The sequence below is a fragment of the Eptatretus burgeri genome, chromosome 14, assembly GCF_056783735.1.
Source record: "Eptatretus burgeri isolate ZD-2024b chromosome 14, Ebu_testis_v1, whole genome shotgun sequence".
Lineage (NCBI taxonomy): Eukaryota > Metazoa > Chordata > Myxini > Myxiniformes > Myxinidae > Eptatretus > Eptatretus burgeri.
In genome coordinates, this window is record NC_140974.1 from 53,888,728 (window position 1) to 53,915,076 (window position 26,349).

Below are 26,349 nucleotides of genomic sequence, written 5' to 3' on the forward strand. Positions count from 1 at the left end.
TTATGTCCATTATTTAACATGTGGTTATGTCCATTATTAAACATGCTGTTATGTCCTTTATTTTACACGCTGTTATGCCCATTATTTAACATGTCGTTATGTCCTTTATCTTACATGTGGTTATGTCCATTATTTAATATGTGATTATGTCTGTTATTTAACAGGCAGTTATGTCCATTATTTAACATGTGATTATGTCCGTTATTTAACAAGCAGTTATGTCCTTGATTTAACTTGTGGTTATGTCCTTTATTTACCATGCAGTTATGTCCATTACTTAACATGTGATTATGTCCGTTATTTAACATGCAGTTATGTCCATTATTTAACATGTGGTTATGTCCATTATTTAACATGTGATTATGTCCGTTATTTAACATGCAGTTATATCCATTATTTAACCTGTGGTTATGTCCTTTATTTAACATGCAGTTGTGTCCATTGCTTAACATGTGATTATGTCCGTTATTTAAGATGCAGTTATGTCCATTATTTAACATGTGGTTATGTCCATTATTTAACATGTGATTATGTCCATTATTTAACATGTGATTATGTCCGTTATTTAACAAGCAGTTATATCCATTATTTAACATGTGATTATGTCCGTTATTTAACAAGCAGTTATGTCCATTATTTATCATGTGGTTATGTCCATTATTTAACATGTGATTATGTCCGTTATTTAACATGCAGTTATATCCATTATTTAACATGTGATTATGTCCGTTATTTAACAAGCAGTTATGTCCTTTATTTAACTTGTGGTTATGTCCTTTATTTAACATGCAGTTATGTCCATTATTTAACATATGATTATGTCCGTTATTTAACAAGCAGTTATGTCCTTTATTTAACTTGTGGTTATGTCCTTTATTTAACATGCAGTTATGTCCATTATTTAACATATGATTATGTCCGTTATTTAACATGCAGTTATGTCCATTATTTAACATGTGGTTATGCCCATTATTTAACATGTGATTATGCCCGTTATTTAACATGCAGTTATATCCATTATTTAACATGTGATTATGTCCGTTATTTAACAAGCAGTTATGTCCTTTATTTAACTTGTGGTTATGTCCTTTATTTAACAAGCAGTTATGTCCATTATTTAACATGTGATTATGTCCGTTATTTAACAAGCAGTTATGTCCATTATTAAACATGTAGTTATGTCCATTATTTAACATGTGATTATGTCCATTATTTAACATGTGATTATGTCCGTTATTTAACAAGCAGTTATGTCCATTATTTAACATGTGATTATGTCCGTTATTTAACAAGCAGTTATGTCCATTATTAAACATGTAGTTATGTCCATTATTTAACATGTGATTATGTCCATTATTTAACATGTGTTTATGTCCTTTATTTAACATGTGGTTATGTCCATTACTTAACGTATAATTACGTCCATTATTTAACATGTGGTTATGTCCATTATTTAACATGTGATTATGTCCATTATTTAACATGCAGTTATTCCATTACTTAACATGTGATTATGTGCATTATTTAACATGTGGTTATGTCCTTTATTTAACATGTAGTTATGTCCATTACTTAACGTATAATTACGTCCATTATTTAACATGTGATTAAGTCCATTATTTAACATGTGGTTATGTCCATTATTAAACATGTGGTTATGTCCTTTGTTTAACATGCAGGTATGTCCATTACTTAACATATAATTAAGTCCATTATTTAACATGTGGTTATGTCCATTATTAAACATGCTGTTATGTCCTTTATTTGACACGCTGTTATGCCCATTATTTAACATGTCGTTATGTCCTTTATCTTACATGTGGTTATGTCCATTATTTAATTTGTGATTATGTCTGTTATTTAACAGGCAGTTATGTCCATTATTCAACATGCAGTTATTTCCATTACTTAACATGTGATTATGTCCATTATTAAACATGTGGTTATGTCCATTATTCAACATGTGATTATGTCCATTATTTAACATGTGGTTACGTCCTTTATTTAACATGTGGTTATGTCCATTACTTAACGTATAATTACGTCCGTTATTTAACATGTGGTTATGTCCATTATTTAACATCTGATTATGTCCATTATTTAACATGCAGTTATTCTATTACTTAACATGTGGTTATGTCCATTATTTAACATGTGGTTATGTCCTTTATTTAACATGCAGGTATGTCCATTACTTTACATATAATTACGTCCATTATTTAACATGTGGTTATGTCCATTATTTAAAATGTGGTTATGTCCTTTATTTAACATGTAGTTATGTCCATTACTTAACGTATAATTAAGTCCATTATTTAACATGTGATTATGTCCGTTATTTAACAGGCAGTTATGTCCAATATTTAACATGTGATTATGTCCGTTATTTAACAAGCAGTTATGTCCATTATTTATCATGTGGTTATGTCCATTATTTAACATGTGATTATGTCCGTTATTTAACAGGCAGTTATGTCCAAGATTTAACATGTAATTATGTCCGTTATTTAACAGGCAGTTATGTCCATTATTTAACATGTGATTATGTCCGTTATTTAACAAGCAGTTATATCCATTATTAAACATGTAGTTATGTCCATTATTTAACATGTGATTATGTCCATTATTTAACATGTGTTTATGTCCTTTATTTAACATGTGGTTATGTCCATTACTTAACGTATAATTACGTCCATTATTTAACATGTGGTTATGTCCATTATTTAACATGCAGTTATTCCATTACTTAACATGTGGTTATGTCCATTATTTAACATGTGATTATGTCCATTATTTAACATGCAGTTATTCCATTACTTAACATGTGATTATGTGCATTATTTAATATGTGGTTATGTCCTTTATTTAACATGTAGTTATGTCCATTACTTAACGTATAATTACGTCCATTATTTAACATGTCATTAAGTCCATTATTTAACATGTGGTTATGTCCATTATTAAACATGTGGTTATGTCCTTTGTTTAACATGCAGGTATGTCCATTACTTAACATATAATTAAGTCCATTATTTAACATGTGGTTATGTCCATTATTAAACATGCTGTTATGTCCTTTATTTGACACGCTGTTATGCCCATTATTTAACATGTCGTTATGTCCTTTATCTTACATGTGGTTATGTCCATTATTTAATTTGTGATTATGTCTGTTATTTAACAGGCAGTTATGTCCATTATTTAACATGTGATTATGTCCGTTATTTAACAGGCAGTTATATCCATTATTCAACATGCAGTTATTTCCATTACTTAACATGTGATTATGTCCATTATTTAACATATGGTTATGTCCTTTATTGAACATGCAGTTATGCACATTACTCAACATGTGATTAAGTCCATTATTTAACAAGTGGTTTTGTCCTTTATTTAATATGTGGATATATCCATTACTTAACGTATAATTATGTCCATTATTTAACATGTGGTTATGTCCATTACTTAACATGTGGTTATGTCCATTATTTAACATGTGGTTATGTCCTTTATTTAACATGCAGGTATGTCCATTACTTAACATATAATTACGTCCATTATTTAACATGTGGTTATGTCCATTATTTAAAATGTGGTTATGTCCTTTATTTAACATGTGGTTATGTCCATTACTTAACGTATAATTAAGTCCATTATTTAACATGTGATTATGTCCGTTATTTAACAGGCAGTTATGTCCAATATTTAACATGTGATTATGTCCGTTATTTAACAAGCAGTTATGTCCATTATTTATCATGTGGTTATGTCCATTATTTAACATGTGATTATGTCCGTTATTTAACAGGCAGTTATGTCCAAGATTTAACATGTAATTATGTCCGTTATTTAACAGGCAGTTATGTCCATTATTTAACATGTGATTATGTCCGTTATTTAACAGGCAGTTATGTCCATGATTTAACATGTGATTATGCCCGTTATTTAACAGGCAGTTATGTCCATTATTCAACATGCAGTTATTTCCATTACTTAACATGTGATTATGTCCATTATTAAACATGTGGTTATGTCCATTATTTAACATGTGATTATGTCCATTATTTAACATGTGGTTACGTCCTTTATTTAACATGTGGTTATGTCCATTACTTAACGTATAATTACGTCCGTTATTTAACATGTGGTTATGTCCATTATTTAACATCTGATTATGTCCATTATTTAACATGCAGTTATTCCATTACTTAACATGTGGTTATGTCCATTATTTAACATGTGGTTATGTCCTTTATTTAACATGCAGGTATGTCCATTACTTAACATATAATTACGTCCATTATTTAACATGTGGTTATGTCCATTATTTAACATGTGGTTATGTCCATTATTAAACATGCTGTTATGTCCTTTATTTTACACGCTGTTATGCCCATTATTTAACATGTCGTTATGTCCTTTATCTTACATGTGGTTATGTCCATTATTTAATATGTGATTATGTCTGTTATTTAACAGGCAGTTATGTCCATTATTTAACATGTGATTATGTCCGTTATTTAACAAGCAGTTATGTCCTTGATTTAACTTGTGGTTATGTCCTTTATTTACCATGCAGTTATGTCCATTACTTAACATGTGATTATGTCCGTTATTTAACATGCAGTTATGTCCATTATTTAACATGTGGTTATGTCCATTATTTAACATGTGATTATGTCCGTTATTTAACATGCAGTTATATCCATTATTTAACATGTGGTTATGTCCTTTATTTAACATGCAGTTGTGTCCATTGCTTAACATGTGATTATGTCCGTTATTTAACATGCAGTTATGTCCATTATTTAACATGTGGTTATGTCCATTATTTAACATGTGATTATGTCCATTATTTAACATGTGATTATGTCCGTTATTTAACAATCAGTTATATCCATTATTTAACATGTGATTATGTCCGTTATTTAACAAGCAGTTATGTCCATTATTTATCATGTGGTTATGTCCATTATTTAACATGTGATTATGTCCGTTATTTAACATGCAGTTATATCCATTATTTAACATGTGATTATGTCCGTTATTTAACAAGCAGTTATGTCCTTTATTTAACTTGTGGTTATGTCCTTTATTTAACATGCAGTTATGTCCATTATTTAACATATGATTATGTCCGTTATTTAACAAGCAGTTATGTCCTTTATTTAACTTGTGGTTATGTCCTTTATTTAACATGCAGTTATGTCCATTATTTAACATATGATTATGTCCGTTATTTAACATGCAGTTATGTCCATTATTTAACATGTGGTTATGCCCATTATTTAACATGTGATTATGCCCGTTATTTAACATGCAGTTATATCCATTATTTAACATGTGATTATGTCCGTTATTTAACAAGCAGTTATGTCCTTTATTTAACTTGTGGTTATGTCCTTTATTTAACAAGCAGTTATGTCCATTATTTAACATGTGATTATGTCCGTTATTTAACAAGCAGTTATGTCCATTATTAAACATGTAGTTATGTCCATTATTTAACATGTGATTATGTCCGTTATTTAACAAGCAGTTATGTCCATTATTTAACATGTGATTATGTCCGTTATTTAACAAGCAGTTATGTCCATTATTAAACATGCAGTTATGTCCATTATTTAACATGTGATTATGTCCATTATTTAACATGTGTTTATGTCCTTTATTTAACATGTGGTTATGTCCATTACTTAACGTATAATTATGTCCATTATTTAACATGTGGTTATGTCCATTATTTAACATGTGATTATGTCCATTATTTAACATGCAGTTATTCCATTACTTAACATGTGATTATGTGCATTATTTAACATGTGGTTATGTCCTTTATTTAACATGTAGTTATGTCCATTACTTAACGTATAATTATGTCCATTATTTAACATGTGATTAAGTCCATTATTTAACATGTGGTTATGTCCATTATTAAACATGTGGTTATGTCCTTTGTTTAACATGCAGGTATGTCCATTACTTAACATATAATTAAGTCCATTATTTAACATGTGGTTATGTCCATTATTAAACATGCTGTTATGTCCTTTATTTGACACGCTGTTATGCCCATTATTTAACATGTCGTTATGTCCTTTATCTTACATGTGGTTATGTCCATTATTTAATTTGTGATTATGTCTGTTATTTAACAGGCAGTTATGTCCATTATTCAACATGCAGTTATTTCCATTACTTAACATGTGATTATGTCCATTATTAAATATGTGGTTATGTCCATTATTTAACATGTGATTATGTCCATTATTTAACATGTGGTTACGTCCTTTATTTAACATGTGGTTATGTCCATTACTTAACGTATAATTACGTCCGTTATTTAACATGTGGTTATGTCCATTATTTAACATCTGATTATGTCCATTATTTAACATGCAGTTATTCCATTAATTAACATGTGGTTATGTCCATTATTTAACATGTGGTTATGTCCTTTATTTAACATGCAGGTATGTCCATTACTTAACATATAATTACGTCCATTATTTAACATGTGGTTATGTCCATTATTTAACATGTGGTTATGTCCATTATTAAACATGCTGTTATGTCCTTTATTTTACACGCTGTTATGCCCATTATTTAACATGTCGTTATGTCCTTTATCTTACATGTGGTTATGTCTATTATTTAATATGTGATTATGTCTGTTATTTAACAGGCAGTTATGTCCATTATTTAACATGTGATTATGTCCGTTATTTAACAAGCAGTTATGTCCTTGATTTAACTTGTGGTTATGTCCTTTATTTACCATGCAGTTATGTCCATTACTTAACATGTGATTATGTCCGTTATTTAACATGCAGTTATGTCCATTATTTAACATGTGGTTATGTCCATTATTTAACATGTGATTATGTCCGTTATTTAACATGCAGTTATATCCATTATTTAACATGTGGTTATGTCCTTTATTTAACATGCAGTTGTGTCCATTGCTTAACATGTGATTATGTCCATTATTTAACATGCAGTTATGTCCATTATTTAACATGTGGTTATGTCCATTATTTAACATGTGATTATGTCCATTATTTAACATGTGATTATGTCCGTTATTTAACAATCAGTTATATCCATTATTTAACATGTGATTATGTCCGTTATTTAACAAGCAGTTATGTCCATTATTTATCATGTGGTTATGTCCATTATTTAACATGTGATTATGTCCGTTATTTAACATGCAGTTATATCCATTATTTAACATGTGATTATGTCCGTTATTTAACAAGCAGTTATGTCCTTTATTTAACTTGTGGTTATGTCCTTTATTTAACATGCAGTTATGTCCATTATTTAACATATGATTATATCCGTTATTTAACAAGCAGTTATGTCCTTTATTTAACTTGTGGTTATGTCCTTTATTTAACATGCAGTTATGTCCATTATTTAACATATGATTATGTCCGTTATTTAACATGCAGTTATGTCCATTATTTAACATGTGGTTATGCCCATTATTTAACATGTGATTATGCCCGTTATTTAACATGCAGTTATATCCATTATTTAACATGTGATTATGTCCGTTATTTAACAAGCAGTTATGTCCTTTATTTAACTTGTGGTTATGTCCTTTATTTAACAAGCAGTTATGTCCATTATTTAACATGTGATTATGTCCGTTATTTAACAAGCAGTTATGTCCATTATTAAACATGTGGTTATGTCCATTATTTAACATGTGATTATGTCCGTTATTTAACAAGCAGTTATGTCCATTATTTAACATGTGATTATGTCCGTTATTTAACAAGCAGTTATGTCCATTATTAAACATGTAGTTATGTCCATTATTTAACATGTGATTATGTCCATTATTTAACATGTGTTTATGTCCTTTATTTAACATGTGGTTATGTCCATTACTTAACGTATAATTACGTCCATTATTTAACATGTGGTTATGTCCATTATTTAACATGTGATTATGTCCATTATTTAACATGCAGTTATTCCATTACTTAACATGTGATTATGTGCATTATTTAATATGTGGTTATGTCCTTTATTTAACATGTAGTTATGTCCATTACTTAACGTATAATTACGTCCATTATTTAACATGTGATTAAGTCCATTATTTAACATGTGGTTATGTCCATTATTAAACATGTGGTTATGTCCTTTGTTTAACATGCAGGTATGTCCATTACTTAACATATAATTAAGTCCATTATTTAACATGTGGTTATGTCCATTATTAAACATGCTGTTATGTCCTTTATTTGACACGCTGTTATGCCCATTATTTAACATGTCTTTATGTCCTTTATCTTACATGTGGTTATGTCCTTTATTGAACATGCAGTTATGCACATTACTCAACATGTGATTAAGTCCATTATTTAACATGTGGTTTTGTCCTTTATTTAATATGTGGATATATCCATTACTTAACGTATAATTATGTCCATTATTTAACATGTGGTTATGTCCATTATTAAACAGGCTGTTATGTCCATTATTTAACATGCAGTTATTCCATTACTTAACATGTGGTTATGTCCATTATTTAACATGTGGTTATGTCCATTATTTAACATGTGGTTTTGTCCTTTATTTAACATGTGGATATATCCATTCCTTAACGTATAATTATGTCCATTATTTAACATGTGGTTATGTCCATTATTTAACATGTGGTTATGTCCATTATTAAACATGCTGTTATGTCCATTATTTAACATGCAGTTTTTCCATTATTTAACATGCCACTATTTCCATTATTTAACATGTAGTTATGTCCATTATTTAACATGCCACTATGTCCATTATTTAACATGCAGTTATTCCATTACTTAACATGTGGTTATGTCCATTATTTAACATGTGGTTATGTCCTTTATTTAACATGCAGGTATGTCCATTACTTTAAATATAATTATGTCCATTATTTAACATGTGGTTATGTCCATTATTTAACATGTGGTTATGTCCATTATTAAACATGCTGTTATGTCCTTTATTTTACACGCTGTTATGCCCATTATTTAACATGTGGTTATGTCCTTTATCTTACATGTGGTTATGTCCATTATTTAATATGTGATTATGTCTGTTATTTAACAGGCAGTTATGTCCATTATTTAACATGTGATTATGTCCGTTATTTAACAAGGAGTTATGTCCTTGATTTAACTTGTTGTTATGTCCTTTATTTACCATGCAGTTATGTCCATTACTTAACATGTGATTATGTCCGTTATTTAACATGCAATTATGTCCATTATTTAACATGTGGTTATGTCCATTATTTAACATGTGATTATGTCCGTTATTTAACATGCAGTTATATCCATTATTTAACATGTGGTTATGTCCTTTATTTAACATGCAGTTATGTCCATTACTTAACATGTGATTATGTCCGTTATTTAACATGCAGTTATGTCCATTATTTAACATGTGGTTATGTCCATTATTTAACATGTGATTATGTCCGTTATTTAACATGTGATTATGTCCATTATTTAACAATCAGTTATATCCATTATTTAACATGTGATTATGTCCGTTATTTAACAAGCAGTTATGTCCATTATTTATCATGTGGTTATGTCCATTATTTAACATGTGATTATGTCCGTTATTTAACATGCAGTTATATCCATTATTTAACATGTGATTATGTCCGTTATTTAACAAGCAGTTATGTCCTTTATTTAACTTGTGGTTATGTCCTTTATTTAACATGCAGTTATGTCCATTATTTAACATATGATTATGTCCGTTATTTAACATGCAGTTATGTCCATTATTTAACATGTGGTTATGCCCTTTATTTAACATGTGATTATGTCCGTTATTTAACATGCAGTTATATCCATTATTTAACATGTGATTATGTCCGTTATTTAACAAGCAGTTATGTCCTTTATTTAACTTGTGGTTATGTCCTTTATTTAACATGCAGTTATGTCCATTATTAAACATGTAGTTATGTCCATTATTTAACATGTGATTATGTCCGTTATTTAACAAACAGTTATGTCCATTATTTAACATGTGATTATGTCCGTTATTTAACAAGCAGTTATGTCCATTATTAAACATGTAGTTATGTCCATTATTTAACATGTGATTATGTCCGTTATTTAACAAGCAGTTATGTCCTTTATTTAACTTGTGGTTATGTCCTTTATTTAACATGCAGTTATGTCCATTATTTAACATGTGATTATGTCCGTTATTTAACAATCAGTTATGTCCATTACTTAACATGTGATTATGTCCGTTATTTAACAAGCAGTTATGTCCATTATTAAACATGTGGTTATGTCCATTATTCAACATGTGGTTATGTCCATTATTAAACATGCAGTTATGTCCATTATTAAACATGTAGTTATGTCCATTATTTAACATGTGATTATGTCCGTTATTTAACAAGCAGTTATGTCCTTTATTTAACTTGTGGTTATGTCCTTTATTTAACATGCAGTTATGTCCATTATTTAACATGTGATTATGTCCGTTATTTAACAATCAGTTATGTCCATTACTTAACATGTGATTATGTCCGTTATTTAACAAGCAGTTATGTCCATTATTAAACATGTAGTTATGTCCATTATTTAACATGTGATTATGTCCGTTATTTAACAAACAGTTATGTCCATTATTTAACATGTGATTATGTCCGTTATTTAACAAGCAGTTATGTCCATTATTAAACATGTAGTTATGTCCATTATTTAACATGTGATTATGTCCGTTATTTAACAAGCAGTTATGTCCTTTATTTAACTTGTGGTTATGTCCATTACTTAACATATAATTACGTCCATTATTTAACGTGTGGTTATGTCCATTATTTAACATGTGGTTCTGTCCATTATTAAACATGCTGTTATGTCCATTATTTGACATGCTGTTATGTCCATTATTTAACATGTGGTTATGTCCTTTATTTAACATGCAGTTATGTCCATTACTTAACGTATAATTACGTCCATTATTTAACATGTGATTAAGTCCATTATTTAACATGTGGTTATGTCCTTTATTTAACATGTGGTTATGTCCATTATTTAATATGCGGTTATGTCCATTATTTAACATTTAGTTATATCCTTTATTTAACATGCTGTTATGTCCATTACTCAACATGTGATTAAGTCCATTATTTAACATGTGGTTATGTCCATTATTTGACATGCTGTTATGTCCATTATTTAACATGTCGTTATGTCCTTTATTTAACATGTGATTATGTCCATTATTTAACATGTGCTTACGTCCATTATTTAACATGTTGTTATGTCCATTATGTAACATGCGTCATGTTCTTTATTATGCGTTATGTCCATTATTAAACACGCCATTATGTCCATTATTTAACATGTAGTTCTGTCCTTTATTTAACATGCAGTTACTGAATGTCCATTATTTAACATGCGGTATGTCCATTATGTAACATGCAGTTATGTAATTTATTTAACTTGTGGTTATATATATATATATATATATATATATATATATATATATATATATATATATATATATATATATATATATGTATATTTGAAAGTGTGTCTGTCTGTGTGTGTGTGTGTGTGTGTGTGTGTGTGTGTGTCTGTCTGTGTGTGTGTGTGTGTGTGTGTGTGTGTGTGTGTGTGTGTGTGTGTGTGTGTGTGTGTGTGTTTGTCTGTGTCCTATGCACACGAAAAGTACTGGACTGATCCTCACCAAACTTCACATGCTGACAGAACCTGTACCCCGGATTGTCCCGATGTAAAAGAATTGTACTTCCGACTACTGCTTTCCGAATTATGAAGTCATCACCTGATTTCGTAACGTTAATTTTTCAACTCCAGCCGATTGACATGGGGCCAACGCCATTTGCAATAGAATGAAAAAATAATGATACAGTCAATTGAAGACAATGACTTCCGACTTCCCGGTTTCCGAATTATGACGTCATCACCTGATTGCGTAACGTTAATTTTTCAAGTTCAGCCGATTGACATGGGACCAACGGAATTTGCTGGAGAATGAGAAATTAATACTACAGTCAATTGAAGACAATGACTTCCGACTTCCCGGTTTCCGAATTATGACTTGTGCATTCGACACACTTTTCGTAACGTTAATTTTTCAAGTTCAGCAGATTGACATGGGGCCAATGCCATTTGCAATAGAATGAAAAAATAGTGCTACAGTTAATTCCGAATTCCCGTTTCCGAATTATGACATGCATTCGACACACTTATCATAGGCCCTATTCACATCAACAAACGCCTCTTTTAATGCATGATTAACACAAGTCATATTTTATTGTACATGCAGGTAGTCGTCGACTTACGACGGAAGAACCTCCAATTTCTAACTTTCTGGCATTTTTCAAACTATGCGAAATTGATGACTTTGCTCAAACTCTACTGTATGCTCAGGTGCCAACGTATTTCACTTGGAACTCGAGTCAGAAACGTTGGAACAGGAGGAAGCAAGGTTCAGAAGTTCCAGGATATCCCGGTATGTACAAATCTGACGCATTGTGTTGAGTGTACACAGTACATCCCAATAATTTTGAGTGTTTCTGCGTCTGCCTCCTCCTGCATGTGAAACGAGGTCCAGTGAGTTTCATAGACCTGAAAACAGTGGACGGGCAAATTTGCAGCACATTCCGTGAGGCTTGCAATCTCCTCGGACTCCGAGAAGACGATGCCCATTGGAACGCCACGCTTGAAGAGGCAACTGTTTCTCAATCCCCATCGACCATGAGGTATCTATTTGCTATTATGATAACTGCGTGTGAGATGTCAGATCCCAAGAGCCTATGGGGCATTCACAAAGAGGCCCTTTCTGAGGATGTAAAAAACAGAGTCCAAAGAGAACATCCACAAGAGGACATCCAGTACACACCAGATATGTTCAATGAGGCTCTGATATACATTGAAGATTTGGTATTATACATGAGCGGGAAAGATTTAACTAAGTGTGGACTTCCCTCTTCCAATAGGTCTGAAAGCGCAACCATCAGTAGAGAATGGTTCCGTGAAACAAACTACAACACAGATACTCTCGCAAAGTTTGTTTCTGACAATGAGCCGCTTCTGATACAGGATCAGAGTAATGCATATCAACTGATTTCTGAAGCGGTTCAAGAGGGAAGTGGTGTGATTTTTTTTCTTGGATGCCCTGGGTGGTACTGGCAAAACATTTGTCCTCACCCTTTTACTTGCTAAGATGAGGAGCCAGAAAAAGATCACATTAGCCATTGCTTCATCCGGTATAGCCGCAACACTACTTTCAGGTGGCCGCACAGTGCATTCTGCTTTCAAATTGCCTCTCGACTTAGCTACAATGGAATATCCGGTTTGTGGCATTGGCAAACAAACTGAAGCAGCAAAAGTGCCGAAGAATTGCGACCTCATAGTTTGGGATGAAGGTGCGATGTCGCCTAAGGATGCATTCGAAGCATTAGATAGAACTATGCGAGATTTAAGAGGTGTAGACCTGCCTATAGGTGGAGTTACGCTGGCTATTTCTGGCGATTTCAGACAAACTTTACCTGTAGTATCCCGTGACACTCCAGCTGATGAAATGAAAGCCAGTATAAAATCTTCATACCTCTGGACATTCGTACAAACTATCCATCTAACAACAAACATGAGGGTCAAATTATATGGTGATTTAGATGCTGGCAATTTCGCACAATTACTTCTCAAACTTGGAAATGGTGAAATCCCGAACACAAATGATGTAATATCTATTCCCGATGACTGTGGTACAATAGTTTCATCTATGGAAGAATTAGAGGCTCATGTGTATCCCAATTTAGCGACTAATTACAAAAACATACAGTGGCTCTGTGAAAGAACAATCCTGGCTCCACTTAATGAAACAGTCCGTGAAATAAACCATCAGTTATTACAAGTAGTTCCAGGCGAACAACATAGTCACAAGTCTATTGACACCACACTGGATACTGAGCAAGCCATACATTATCCCACAGAATTTCTAAACTCATTGGAATTACCAGGATTGCCTCCGTACAATCTGTCATTAAAAGTTGGATGCCCTATTATGTTATTACGTAATCTAGATGCACCAAAACTTTGCAAATTAACTAAACTGATTGTGAAAAGACGACAACCACATGTAATTGAGGCCACTATCATGACAGGATGTGCGAAAGGAGAAGATGTATTCATTCCGCGAATTCCACTCATTCCATCAAATTCAACTATTGAATTTAAGAGACTACAATTTCCTGTATGACTGTGCTTTGCGATGTCTATCAATAAGGCACAAGGACAGTCATTGAAAGTAGCAGGGCTGGAATTATCCACTCCTTGCTTTTCGCATGGTCAGCTATATGTGGGATGCTCCAGAGTGGGATCATCGGAGGCTTTATACATATTGGCCCCAGAGGGGAAGACATCAAATATTGTTTATCCTCGAGCACTCCACTAAAATTATTGAGCTACTTCAGTTGTTTCATAAACGGGAATAGGATGTGCGATGAAGGAAATACATGTTCTTCTCTTCTTCTTTCGGCTGCTTCCATTAGGGGTCGCCACAGCGGATCATCCGTATGATCCGCATAGTGATTTGGCACAGGTCTTATGCCGGATGCCCTTCCTGACGCAACCGTGGTCGCTTCTTATGACACAGGGATATGGTACACCTATTTCAACCAGGGTATACACCGGGCCCAGTACACTGGTACTCACTTCGCCGACCTCGGAAGGATGAGAGGCTGAGTCAACCTCCTGGTGTGTATTAATTCAAGTGGCCAATGGGGCTTGAACTCAGGACCTTTTGGATCCCAAGCAACTACCCTAACCACTACGCCAACACCAGGCTTTAAAGGAAATACATGTTGCTGGTGAAAAATAAAAATGGAGGTGGGAAATAAAAAAAAATGGTGGTGGTGGTTTATTTTTATACATATTACAGATATAAATAGAATGGTGATGGCATATGGCGTATGTGTATAATATTTTAGAATTAAATGGTTATGGGCAATGTAGATATTTTATAGAATGGTTATGGGCGTAGGTACGTTGTAACTTCGTAAACATAATATAACAAAAAATTTTTATCAGGATAACAGACGTAAATAAATTAAATATGCTGGGCCAGGCTGGGTTATGCCCGACGTATAAATGAAGTCGCAAATGATGACATGAAACCAGCCTCACATTGTTGAGGCATTATGGTTTTTTATCTGATGCGGCAATAAATCTTAACATTTTTGAACTCGCGTCTTCTGCATATAAAACATGGCGGGGAAAATATAATATTATAGTGGTGATGAAAAAAAAATAATAATGGTGGCAGCCTCTACAATTTTACAATTAACTGTGAGATATACTCCTTCAGACCCACCGTCATCCACGGGATTCCTGTGCGGAGCGCGGGTATCCCTGCTTGTGTCCATTATTTTATATGAGGTTATGTTCTTTATTAACCTCCGCTATCTTCGAAGATGGATGGAGGTTACTGTTTTCACCCCTTTCTGTTTGTTACTTACGAAATCTAAAGATTTCGTAAGTATATTGATGACTTCCGTTTCTGTTTGTTTGTTTGTTTGTTTGTTTGTATGTTTGTTTGTTTGTTTGTTTGTAGGCATGATAGCTCGAGAATGGAAGAAGCTACCAATGTCAAATTACACCACGTGATTCAGGAGAGTGATGGCTAGTGCTGATTAGATTTTGGTCAAAATCGGTCAAAGGTCAAGGTCACAGTGAGGTCAAACATCCAAAACATTCGATTTTTGATGGTTTGGTACAGAATCATCGTAGAAACTTCTGGTTTGAGTCGCTACCTTCTCTCGAGACAGCTTTTATTAGACAAGGTCAGAGGTCAAGTTGATGATTTCGTAAGTACCAGTCTATGACTGCTTGTTTGTTTGTTTTTTGTTTGTAGGCACGATAACTCGAGAACGGAAGAAGCTACCAATGTCAAATTACACCACGTGATTCAGGAGGGTGATGGCTAGTGCTGATTAGATTTTGGTCAAAATCGGTCAAAGGTCAAGGTCACAGTGAGGTCACATATTCGATTTTTGATGGTTTGGTACAGATAACTCGAGAACGGAAGAAGCTACCAATGTCAAATTACACCACGTGATTCAGGAGGGTGGTGGCTCGCGCTGATTCCCCCACAAAAAATTGTTAGAGGAATTATTTTTTTTTTGCATTTCTACATGTTTTAAGTGATTTCCAACCCCCCCCCCAAAAATTTTTTTTTACCCCCCCCTAAAAAAAATATAGAGAATTTTTTTTTTTGCATTTCTACATGTTTCAAGTGATTTCCAGCCCCCCAAAAAATTGTTACCCCCAAAAAAAAATTGTTAGAGAATTTTTTTTTTTTTTTTGCATTTCTACATGTTTTAAGTGATTTCCAACTCCCTCAAAAATTGTTAACCCCCCCCCGCCCACAAAAAATAGAAATTTTTTTTTGCATTTCTACATGTTTTAAGTGATTTCCAACCCCCCCCAAAAAATTGTTACCCCCCCAAAAAAAACTGCTGGAGAAAAAAAAAAGTTTTTTTGCATTTTTACATATTATAAGTGATTTCCAACCACTCCCAAAAAATTGTTACCCCCCCCAAAAATTTTTTTTTTTTTGCATTTCTTCATGTTTTAAGCAATTTCCAAACCCCCCCCCGCCAAAAAATTGTTCGAGAAAAAAAATTTTGCAACTTTTTTTCTGACAAAATTTCGAATTTTTTTGGCATTTTTACATGTTTTAAGTGATTTCCAACCCCCCCCCCCCAAAAAAAAAAATGGAGAAAAGAACTATAACTCTGTCAGCCCTGTTGACATCATATTTAATGAATAAGATATAAGATTCACTTGAGTGACCCAGCAGTATTGGCGGCGGAGGTTTTGCACTCTCCTGAGTGCTCCCCCTCTAGTTATCCTCCGCCATCGAAGATGGATGGAGGTTACTGTTTTCACCCCGTCTGTTTGTTTGTTTGTTTGTGAACAGTATTACGGAAAAACTTTGACGAAACTTGGTGGGGGGGTTAGGTATGGTCCAAGAATCATGCCATTAGATTTTGGACTTGTTCCAAAGTCCAATATGGCCGATATGGCGGCCATTTTGAAAAAATATTTGAATTTTTGTTTTTGTATTTCTACACGTTTTAAGTGATTTCCAACCAAAAAAAAAATTTGCAACATTTTTTCAAAAAAATTTCGATTTTATTTGAAAAATATTTGAATTTTTTTTTGCATTTCTACATGTTTAAAGTGATTTCCACCCCCCCCCCAAAAAAAAAATTGTTAGAGAAAAATAACAACAAATTTTGCAACTTTTTTTTCAAAAAAATTTCGATTTTTTTTTTTGGGCATTTCTATGGCATGCATGTCGATCTAGTTTAGTTTATTCAATCTTGGTTCAGTAGAGTATGATCCGTTTTGACCTACAATGAATAGGATATCAGGTTCACATAAGTGACCCAGCAGTTTTGGCGGCGGAGGTTTTGCACTCTCCCGAGTGCTCCGCCTCTAGTTTAACATGTGATTATGTCCATTATTTAACATGAAGTTATTTCCATTATTTTACATGCCATTATGTCCATTATTTAACATGTGGTTATGTCCTTTATTTAACATGCAGTTATGTCCATTACTTAACATGTGATTAAGTCCATTATTTAACATGTGGTTATCTCCTTTATTTAACATGCAGTTATGTCCATTGCTTAACATGTGGTTATGTCCATTATTCAACATGTGGTTATGTCCATTATTAAACATGCAGTTATGTCCATTATTTAACATGTGCTTACGTCCATTATTTAACATGTTGTTATGTCCATTATGTAACATGCGATCGTGTCCTTTATTTAATATGCAGTTATGACCATTATTAAACACGCCATTATGTTCATTATTTAACATGTGATTATGTCCATTTTTAAACATGCAGTTCTGTCCATTATTTAACATGCCATTATGTCCATTATTTAAAATGCCATTACATCCATTATTTTACATGCAGTTATGTCCATTATAACATGCCACTATGTCCATTATTTTACATGCAGTTATTTCCATTATTTAACATGAAGTTATGTCCATTATTTAACATGCCACTATGTCCATTATTTAACATGCAGTTATGTCCATTATTTAACATGCAGGTATATCCATAATTTAACATGCAGTTATATCCATTATTTAACAGACAGTTATGTCCATTATTTAACATGCAGTTATATCCATTATTTAACATGCCATTATGTCCATTATTTAACAAGTGATTTTGTCCATTATTTAACATGTGATAATATCCATTATTTAACATGCGGTTATGTCCATTATTTAACATGCAGGTATGTCCATTATTTAACATGCAGTTATGTCCATTATTTATCATGCCACTATGTCCATTATTTAACATGCAGTTATGTCCATTATTTAACATGCCACTATGTCCATTATTTATGATGCAGTTATGTCCATTATTTAACATTCCACTATGTCCATTATTTAACATGCAGTTATGTCCATTATTTAACATGCAGTTATGTCCATTATTTAACATGCCACTATGTCCATTATTTAACATGCCACTATGTCCATTATTTAACATGCAGTTATGTCCATTATTTAACATGCCACTATGTCCATTATTTAACATGCAGTTATGTCCATTATTTAACATGCAGTTATGTCCATTATTTAACATGCAGTTATGTCCATTATTTAACATGCCACTATGTCCATTATTTAACATGCCACTATGTCCATTATGTAACATCCAGTTATGTCCATTATTTAACATGCAGTTATGTCCATTATTTAACATGCCACTATGTCCATTATTTAACATGCAGTTATGTCCATTATTTAACATGCAGTTATGTCCATTATTTAACATGCCACTATGTCCATTATTTAACATGCAGTTATGTCCATTATTTAACATGCAGTTATGTCCATTATTTAACATGCCACTATGTCCATTATTTAACATGCAGTTATGTCCATTATTTAACATGCAGTTATGTCCATTATTTAACATGCCACTATGTCCATTATTTAACATGCAATTGTGTCCATTATGTAACATCCAGTTATGTCCATTATTTAACATGGCACTATGTCCATTATTTAACATGCAGTTATGTCCATTATTTAACATGCAGTTATGTCCATTATTTAACATGCAGTTATGTCCATTATTTAACATGCCACTATGTCCATTTTTTCACATGCCACTATGTCCATTATGTAACATCCAGTTATGTCCATTATTTAACATGCCACTATGTCCATTATTTAACATGCAGTTATGTCCATTATGTAACATGCAGTTATGTCCATTATTTAACATGCAGTTATGTCCATTATTTAACATGCCACTATGTCCATTATTTAACATGCAGTTATGTCCATTATTTAACATGCAGTTATGTCCATTATTTAACATGCCACTATGTCCATTATTTAACATGCAGTTATGTCCATTATTTAACATGCAGTTATGTCCATTATTTAACATGCCACTATGTCCATTATTTAACATGCAGTTATGTCCATTATTTAACATGCAGTTATGTCCATTATTTAACATGCAGTTATGTCCATTATTTAACATGCAGTTATGTCCATTATTTAACATGCAGTTATGTCCATTATTTAACATGCCACTATGTCCATAATTTAACAAGTGATTTTGTCCATTATTTAACATGCGGTTATGTCCATTATTTAACATGCAGTTATGTCCATTATTTAACATGCAGTTATGTCCATTATTTAACATGCAGTTATGTCCATTATTTAACATGCCACTATGTCCATTATGTAACATCCAGTTATGTCCATTATTTAACATGCCACTATGTCCATTATTTAACATGCAGTTATGTCCATTATTTCACATACAGTTATGTCCATTATTTAACATGCAGTTATGTCCATTATTTAACATGCCACTATGTCCATTATTTAACATGCAGTTATGTCCATTATTTAACATGCCACTATGTCCATTATTTAACATGCAGTTATGTCCATTATTTAACATGCAGTTATGTCCATTATTTAACATGCCACTATGTCCATTATTTAACATGCAGCTATGTCCATTATTTAACATGCAGTTATGTCCATTATTTAACATGCAGTTATGTCCATTATTTAACATGCCACTATGTCCATTATTTAACATGCAGTTATGTCCATTATTTAACATGCAGTTATGTCCATTATTTAACATGCCACTATGTCCATTATTTAACATGCAGTTATGTCCATTATTTAACATGCAGTTATGTCCATTATTTAACATGCCACTATGTCCATTATTTAACATGCAGTTATGTCCATTATTTAACATGCAGTTATGTCCATTATTTAACATGCCACTATGTCCATTATTTAACATGCAATTGTGTCCATTATGTAACATCCAGTTATGTCCATTATTTAACATGGCACTATGTCCATTATTTAACATGCAGTTATGTCCATTATTTAACATGCAGTTATGTCCATTATTTAACATGCAGTTATGTCCATTATTTAACATGCCACTATGTCCATTTTTTCACATGCCACTATGTCCATTATGTAACATCCAGTTATGTCCATTATTTAACATGCCACTATGTCCATTATTTAACATGCAGTTATGTCCATTATGTAACATGCAGTTATGTCCATTATTTAACATGCAGTTATGTCCATTATTTAACATGCCACTATGTCCATTATTTAACATGCAGTTATGTCCATTATTTAACATGCAGTTATGTCCATTATTTAACATGCCACTATGTCCATTATTTAACATGCAGTTATGTCCATTATTTAACATGCAGTTATGTCCATTATTTAACATGCCACTATGTCCATTATTTAACACGCAGTTATGTCCATTATTTAACATTCCACTATGTCCATTATTTAACATGCAGTTATGTCCATTATTTAACATGCGGTTATGTCCATTATTTAACATGCAGTTATGTCCATTATTTAACATGCAGTTATGTCCATTATTTAACATGCAGTTATGTCCATTATTTATCATGCCACTATGTCCATAATTTAACATGCAGTTATGTCCATTATTTAACATGCCACTATATCCATTTTTTCACATGCCACTATGTCCATTATGTAACATCCAGTTATGTCCATTATTTAACATGCCACTATGTCCATTATTTAACATGCAGTTATGTCCATTATTTAACATGCAGTTATGTCCATTATTTAACATGCAGTTATGTCCATTATTTAACATGCCACTATGTCCATTATTTAACATGCAGTTATGTCCATTATTTAAGATGCCACTATGTCCATTATTTATGATGCAGTTATGTCCATTATTTAACATTCCACTATGTCCATTATTTAACATGCAGTTATGTCCATTATTTAACATGCAGTTATGTCCATTATTTAACATGCAGTTATGTCCATTATTTAACATGCCACTATGTCCATTATTTAACATGCAGTTATGTGCATTATTTAACATGCCACTATGTCCATTATTTAACATGCAGTTATGTCCATTATTTAACATGCAGTTATGTCCATTATTTAACATGCCACTATGTCCATTATTTAACATGCCACTATGTCCATTATTTAACATGCCACTATGTCCATTATGTAACATCCAGTTATGTCCATTATTTAACATGCAGTTATGTCCATTATTTATGATGCAGTTATGTCCATTATTTAACATTCCACTATGTCCATTATTTAACATGCAGTTATGTCCATTATTTAACATGCAGTTATGTCCATTATTTAACATGCCACTATGTCCATTATTTAACATGCAGTTATGTCCATTATTTAACATGCCACTATGTCCATTATTTAACATGCCACTATGTCCATTATTTAACATGCCACTATGCCCATTATGTAACATCCAGTTATGTCCATTATTTAACATGCCACTATGTCCATTATTTAACATGCAGTTATGTCCATTATTTAACATGCCACTATGTCCATTATTTAACATGCAGTTATGTCCATTATTTAACATGCAGTTATGTCCATTATTTAACATGCCACTATGTCCATTATTTAACATGCAGTTATGTCCATTATTTAACATGCAGTTATGTCCATTATTTAACATGCCACTATGTCCATTATTTAACATGCAGTTATGTCCATTATTTAACATGCCACTATGTCCATTATTTAACATGCAGTTATGTCCATTATTTAACATGCAGTTATGTCCATTATTTAACATGCCACTATGTCCATTATTTAACATGCAGTTATGTCCATTATTTAACATGCAGTTATGTCCATTATTTAACATGCAGTTATGTCCATTATTTAACATGCCACTATGTCCATTATTTAACTTGCCCTTATGGCCATTATTTAACATGCCGTTATATTGATTATTACCTCCGCCACCGAAGGTGAAGGAGGTTACCTTTTCATCCCTCTCTCTGTTTCTTTCTTGTAAAATTGAAGTTTTTCAAGTTTTTTGGTGCGTCTATTTTGTTATTGTCTGCCTGTCTGTTTGTCTGCCTGTCTATTATCTGCAGGTCACAATTTTAAACCGATCTTCATAAAACTTCTCCTCATGGTTGAGTTTATCATAAGCGAGAAGCCTTTTGTTTTTGAGGTAAAAAGGTCAAAAGATCAACATAGGCCAAAAGTGTACAACTTTGGTGTGATTTGTACAATCCTCAATTTCCATTCGATTGACTTGAAATTTGAAGAAGCTTTATATTTCAGGTCACTGAACTCAACCAACTAACTCTTTCTGAGGTCAGCTTCGACCAAAAGGTCAACATAGGCCCAAGGTCAACAACTGAGGTGGTATTTCTAAAATTGTCAATTTTCATCCCATTGACTTGAAATTTGAAGTGGATTTGCATGCCAGGTTATGGAATTCAACCACCAATTATTTTTGAGGTCAACATATGCCAAAAAGACAACATTGGCCGAATTTCTAAAATTGTCATTTTCATCCGATTGACTTGAAATTTGAAGCGGAGTTGCATATTTTGTCATTGAATTCAAGCACCAATTATTTTGAAGTCCAATTTGTTTTATGGATTTTGCAAGTATTCTGCTCTGCATGACATGTTGTTCTTGTTTGTTTGTCTATTTATTTGTTTGTCTGTGTGAAGGATATCTCAAAAAGTTGTCGACGGATCTGGATGAAATTTTGTGGGCAATTTGGGTGTGCGATAAGGATGAACTGATTAGATTTTGAAGATCTGGATCCGGATCTGACGGAATTTTTAAAGTGATTCTTCACCATTGAGAGATAGGGCCAAAATCGATACATAGCATGATATCTGAAAAAGTTATGGATGGATTCGGATGAAACTTGGTGGACAGTTTGGGTGTGTGACCCAGCAGAATTGTTTCGATTTTCGTGGAGATCCTATTCTGGATCTGGATACGAGAATTATTTAATTGTTTAAAGTAATTCTTCACCTTGAGAGATAGAGCCAAAAACATTATATATGGCATGATATTTCAAAAATATCACGTTTTTATGGATGACACATTACATGGCGGAGGTATGCACTCTACTGAGTGCCCTGATCATATTATTACGCGATTAATATTATTCTTGTCTCTTGTTTGTTATCCCCCATCTCTTTTAGCCAACTTTGTGAAAAAGTTATTCTCCTCAAACATCAAAGAATGGTCCCGTCCCTGCAAAACAGCACAGCCGAAAGTCCTCCATGTCGTTTCCAGCCATTCACACATTTTTGCAGCATTGCATGGTTGGCCTTCTTGATCCCAATGGAATACAAGTAATAGGCTTGGTTCTGAAATCTTTTTATTTCCCTCATAAGACTCATGTCCGAACTCACCTTTGAACTTTGTGGAGATGGAAGATCTGAGGCCTCATGATTCCCAGAGTGGATGATGATGCACAGAGATTATGGCAAGTTATTTCAGTTATACTGTATTTGTGGGGCCTCTAAATGCGCCTACTTTTGCTGCCCTTTATTAATTTCCGATTCCTAGTTCTGTCTTTAATTTTACACTATCTTTCTTTACCCATTTGTTCAATATATGCTTTGGGTGGTGGTCAGTGGTACTGTCCTGTGGATAGCTCTTTTGTCTGTCTTACCCACCTGCACTGTGTCACATGAATTTGTCAACGAATGCACCCTTTCCTTCCTCTTCAGATTTGATGTGTTTGCTTCCATACTCCCTCTTCTTTACTTTTTCTTTCATTTGTGATTTTTTTTTCCTTCGTGTCCTTCGCATCCAATTTTTAAAGATATGTATCATCATGTTTATTGTTGATTAAAAACTTTGTTTCTCGATTAAGCACTTATTAGAAATGAACAAGCAGTACAATGTGACTCCATGTTCCATACAAAAGAGTGTTATTTGTCCCCACGTTCACCGACCGACATGTTGCATGCTCAGAACACACAGGAGATGAATGGGCCATGAGATGCCTATCATAGCACTCGTGTCACCATTGCAACCTCCTTAGCACAGCCATCCGTTATTGGCGTCTTGGGCAGCCCGGCCATTGTGGGAGTCCAATGCAGGGGCCCGAGCTTGGGATAAACGATTTTCGTGCTTCCATGAGAGCGTGAGGCCAAACCGCATGCGTATCGCTCCCCGCGCCTCGCGTGCTTATTTGACAGTATGATGGATCCGCGTGATTTCTGCACCTGCCTCTAGCTAAGAATACCTCTCGGCGAATAATAATGCCGGTGAAATTGCTCACCACCGATCAATTGGGCACCAATGGTGGCGGTATGTGGATGTGGATGTGTTGTCGATGCATGTTCCTGTAGACTATTGGCCTATCTGTGTGACTCAAGCCGGCTCTGCAGGGCATTATCAAATTCTGCAGTTGGCAAAATGGGAGGAAAACAAATAAAATCTCATTTAAAATGTACGAGTTTAATCCAAATACCAAGATAGCATAGTTAACACGATTTTGTTATTCTGCTGAACTAGTCAGGGCAGGAAACAGGACATCATGGGGAGGGGCTGTGTTTGGAGACTAAGCATTAGGCAGATATTAAATTCTTAATCTACCTTGGTGTATTCCTCAAACAAAAAGTCAGGGAGCTTTGTGGATGTGGGTGACATTTACTTGTTTGGATGGAATAGTATGGATGAAGGAGGGATGGAGAATAAAGCAGCCAAAAGTGAGATGCAGATGAATTTGAGAATGTCATTACAGCATTTATAAGGAAGTGCTTACAGATTACAGGGGGAGGTACAAATTGTTTACTACATCGGTGCCAGCCAAGGCAATTGTCCAGGTGTCTTGATGGGCAGAGACCTACTGAACCCAAGGTAATCTAATACATTTTGAGCCAAAGCAGGTCCTGGTGAAAGCACGCGTATAGCTTTCCCTGGGGTATGCTGGGAATGGCATTAAAGCAGCAATAATTTATCACAGTAAATTGTGTTATATGGGCACAACGTGTGAGAACAGGGGGTTTTGTGAGGCTTGAAAATGGCGAGAAGCGTATGATGCATTGTAAAGGGATGAAAGGAGAATTGGAAGTGAGATTCAAAGATGGACCGCAGAGGCATGTGCAGCATTGGTGATTAGAGCTGTCATGGCTCGGTAATTAATACCAGGAGTACTTTTAGAGGTATATTTGGCACGAATAACAACCAAAAAGCATGAGTGCACAATCACCACACAGAGCTGCAAGTTTTACATCAACCCCAGTCTTGGGCTATCAAACCTTTTCGTTAAAACATGTCAACCAAGAGACATCACATGTCTATGTGAAAGCCGATATCCACACCATTAAGACAAATTTGATGTGTAACCTTGTTTTTTGTACCATACCAGTAAAGTACAATGAGTCGCATCATATACCAAAAGTTAACCAGCGAATATATACTGCAATGTCAGATGGTTATATTAAATACATTATTCAGAGATGAGCAATCAAACTGCCTTGAATTTGATCATTTTAGCCAGTTTGTTGTTCATCAAGCTTTACATAAGTGCATTCCATCTTGTACTTGCATATCTATTAAAATGCAAATTGCACAAGTGCATTACCAAAGTTTTATAGGTCTGGTATAACAGATAACTAATGATACAACACTAATGCTATTTCCTTTTTGCCCAGAATTAGAGGTGCTGAAAACCATAACAATGAGGCTATCAGAACATAGATCTTTTGCTGTACATCGGTATGAGAACAGGAAGTGGAAGTTAGAGTACACCAAAATATAGAAGGGCCAAAAAAGACAAAAGAAATAGGAACAGAAAAAAAAGAAAATGTGAATTAAAATGTATTCACAACCCTCGCATATTCATTAGTGATGGATCAACTCAAATGGGCGAAATGTGGAGGATCCAGGAGGGGATGAAGAAGAGATGTAC

The 26,349-nt window shown here is 33.3% G+C and overlaps 1 protein-coding gene across 7 annotated transcripts in view; it reads left to right on the forward strand.

Moving 5' to 3' along the window:
* LOC147013228 (uncharacterized) overlaps nt 1–24,296 on the forward strand; it is a 72,067-nt gene extending 47,771 nt beyond the window's left edge. For 4 of the 7 annotated variants that reach the window (XM_085854881.1, XM_085854882.1, XM_085854880.1 and 1 more), the window contains 3 exons: nt 12,429–12,510; nt 12,607–12,760; nt 23,624–24,296. In XM_085854881.1, the coding sequence (XP_085711007.1) occupies nt 12,429–12,510; nt 12,607–12,760; nt 23,624–23,780 (393 nt within the window). In that variant the 3' untranslated portion in view covers nt 23,781–24,296. Of the gene's footprint in view, nt 1–12,428; nt 12,761–23,623 lie in introns of all 7 variants that reach the window. The other 3 variants (XM_085854885.1, XM_085854884.1, XR_015051236.1) reach the window with 2 other exon arrangements.
* Nucleotides 24,297–26,349: the final 2,053 nt, after the last annotated feature.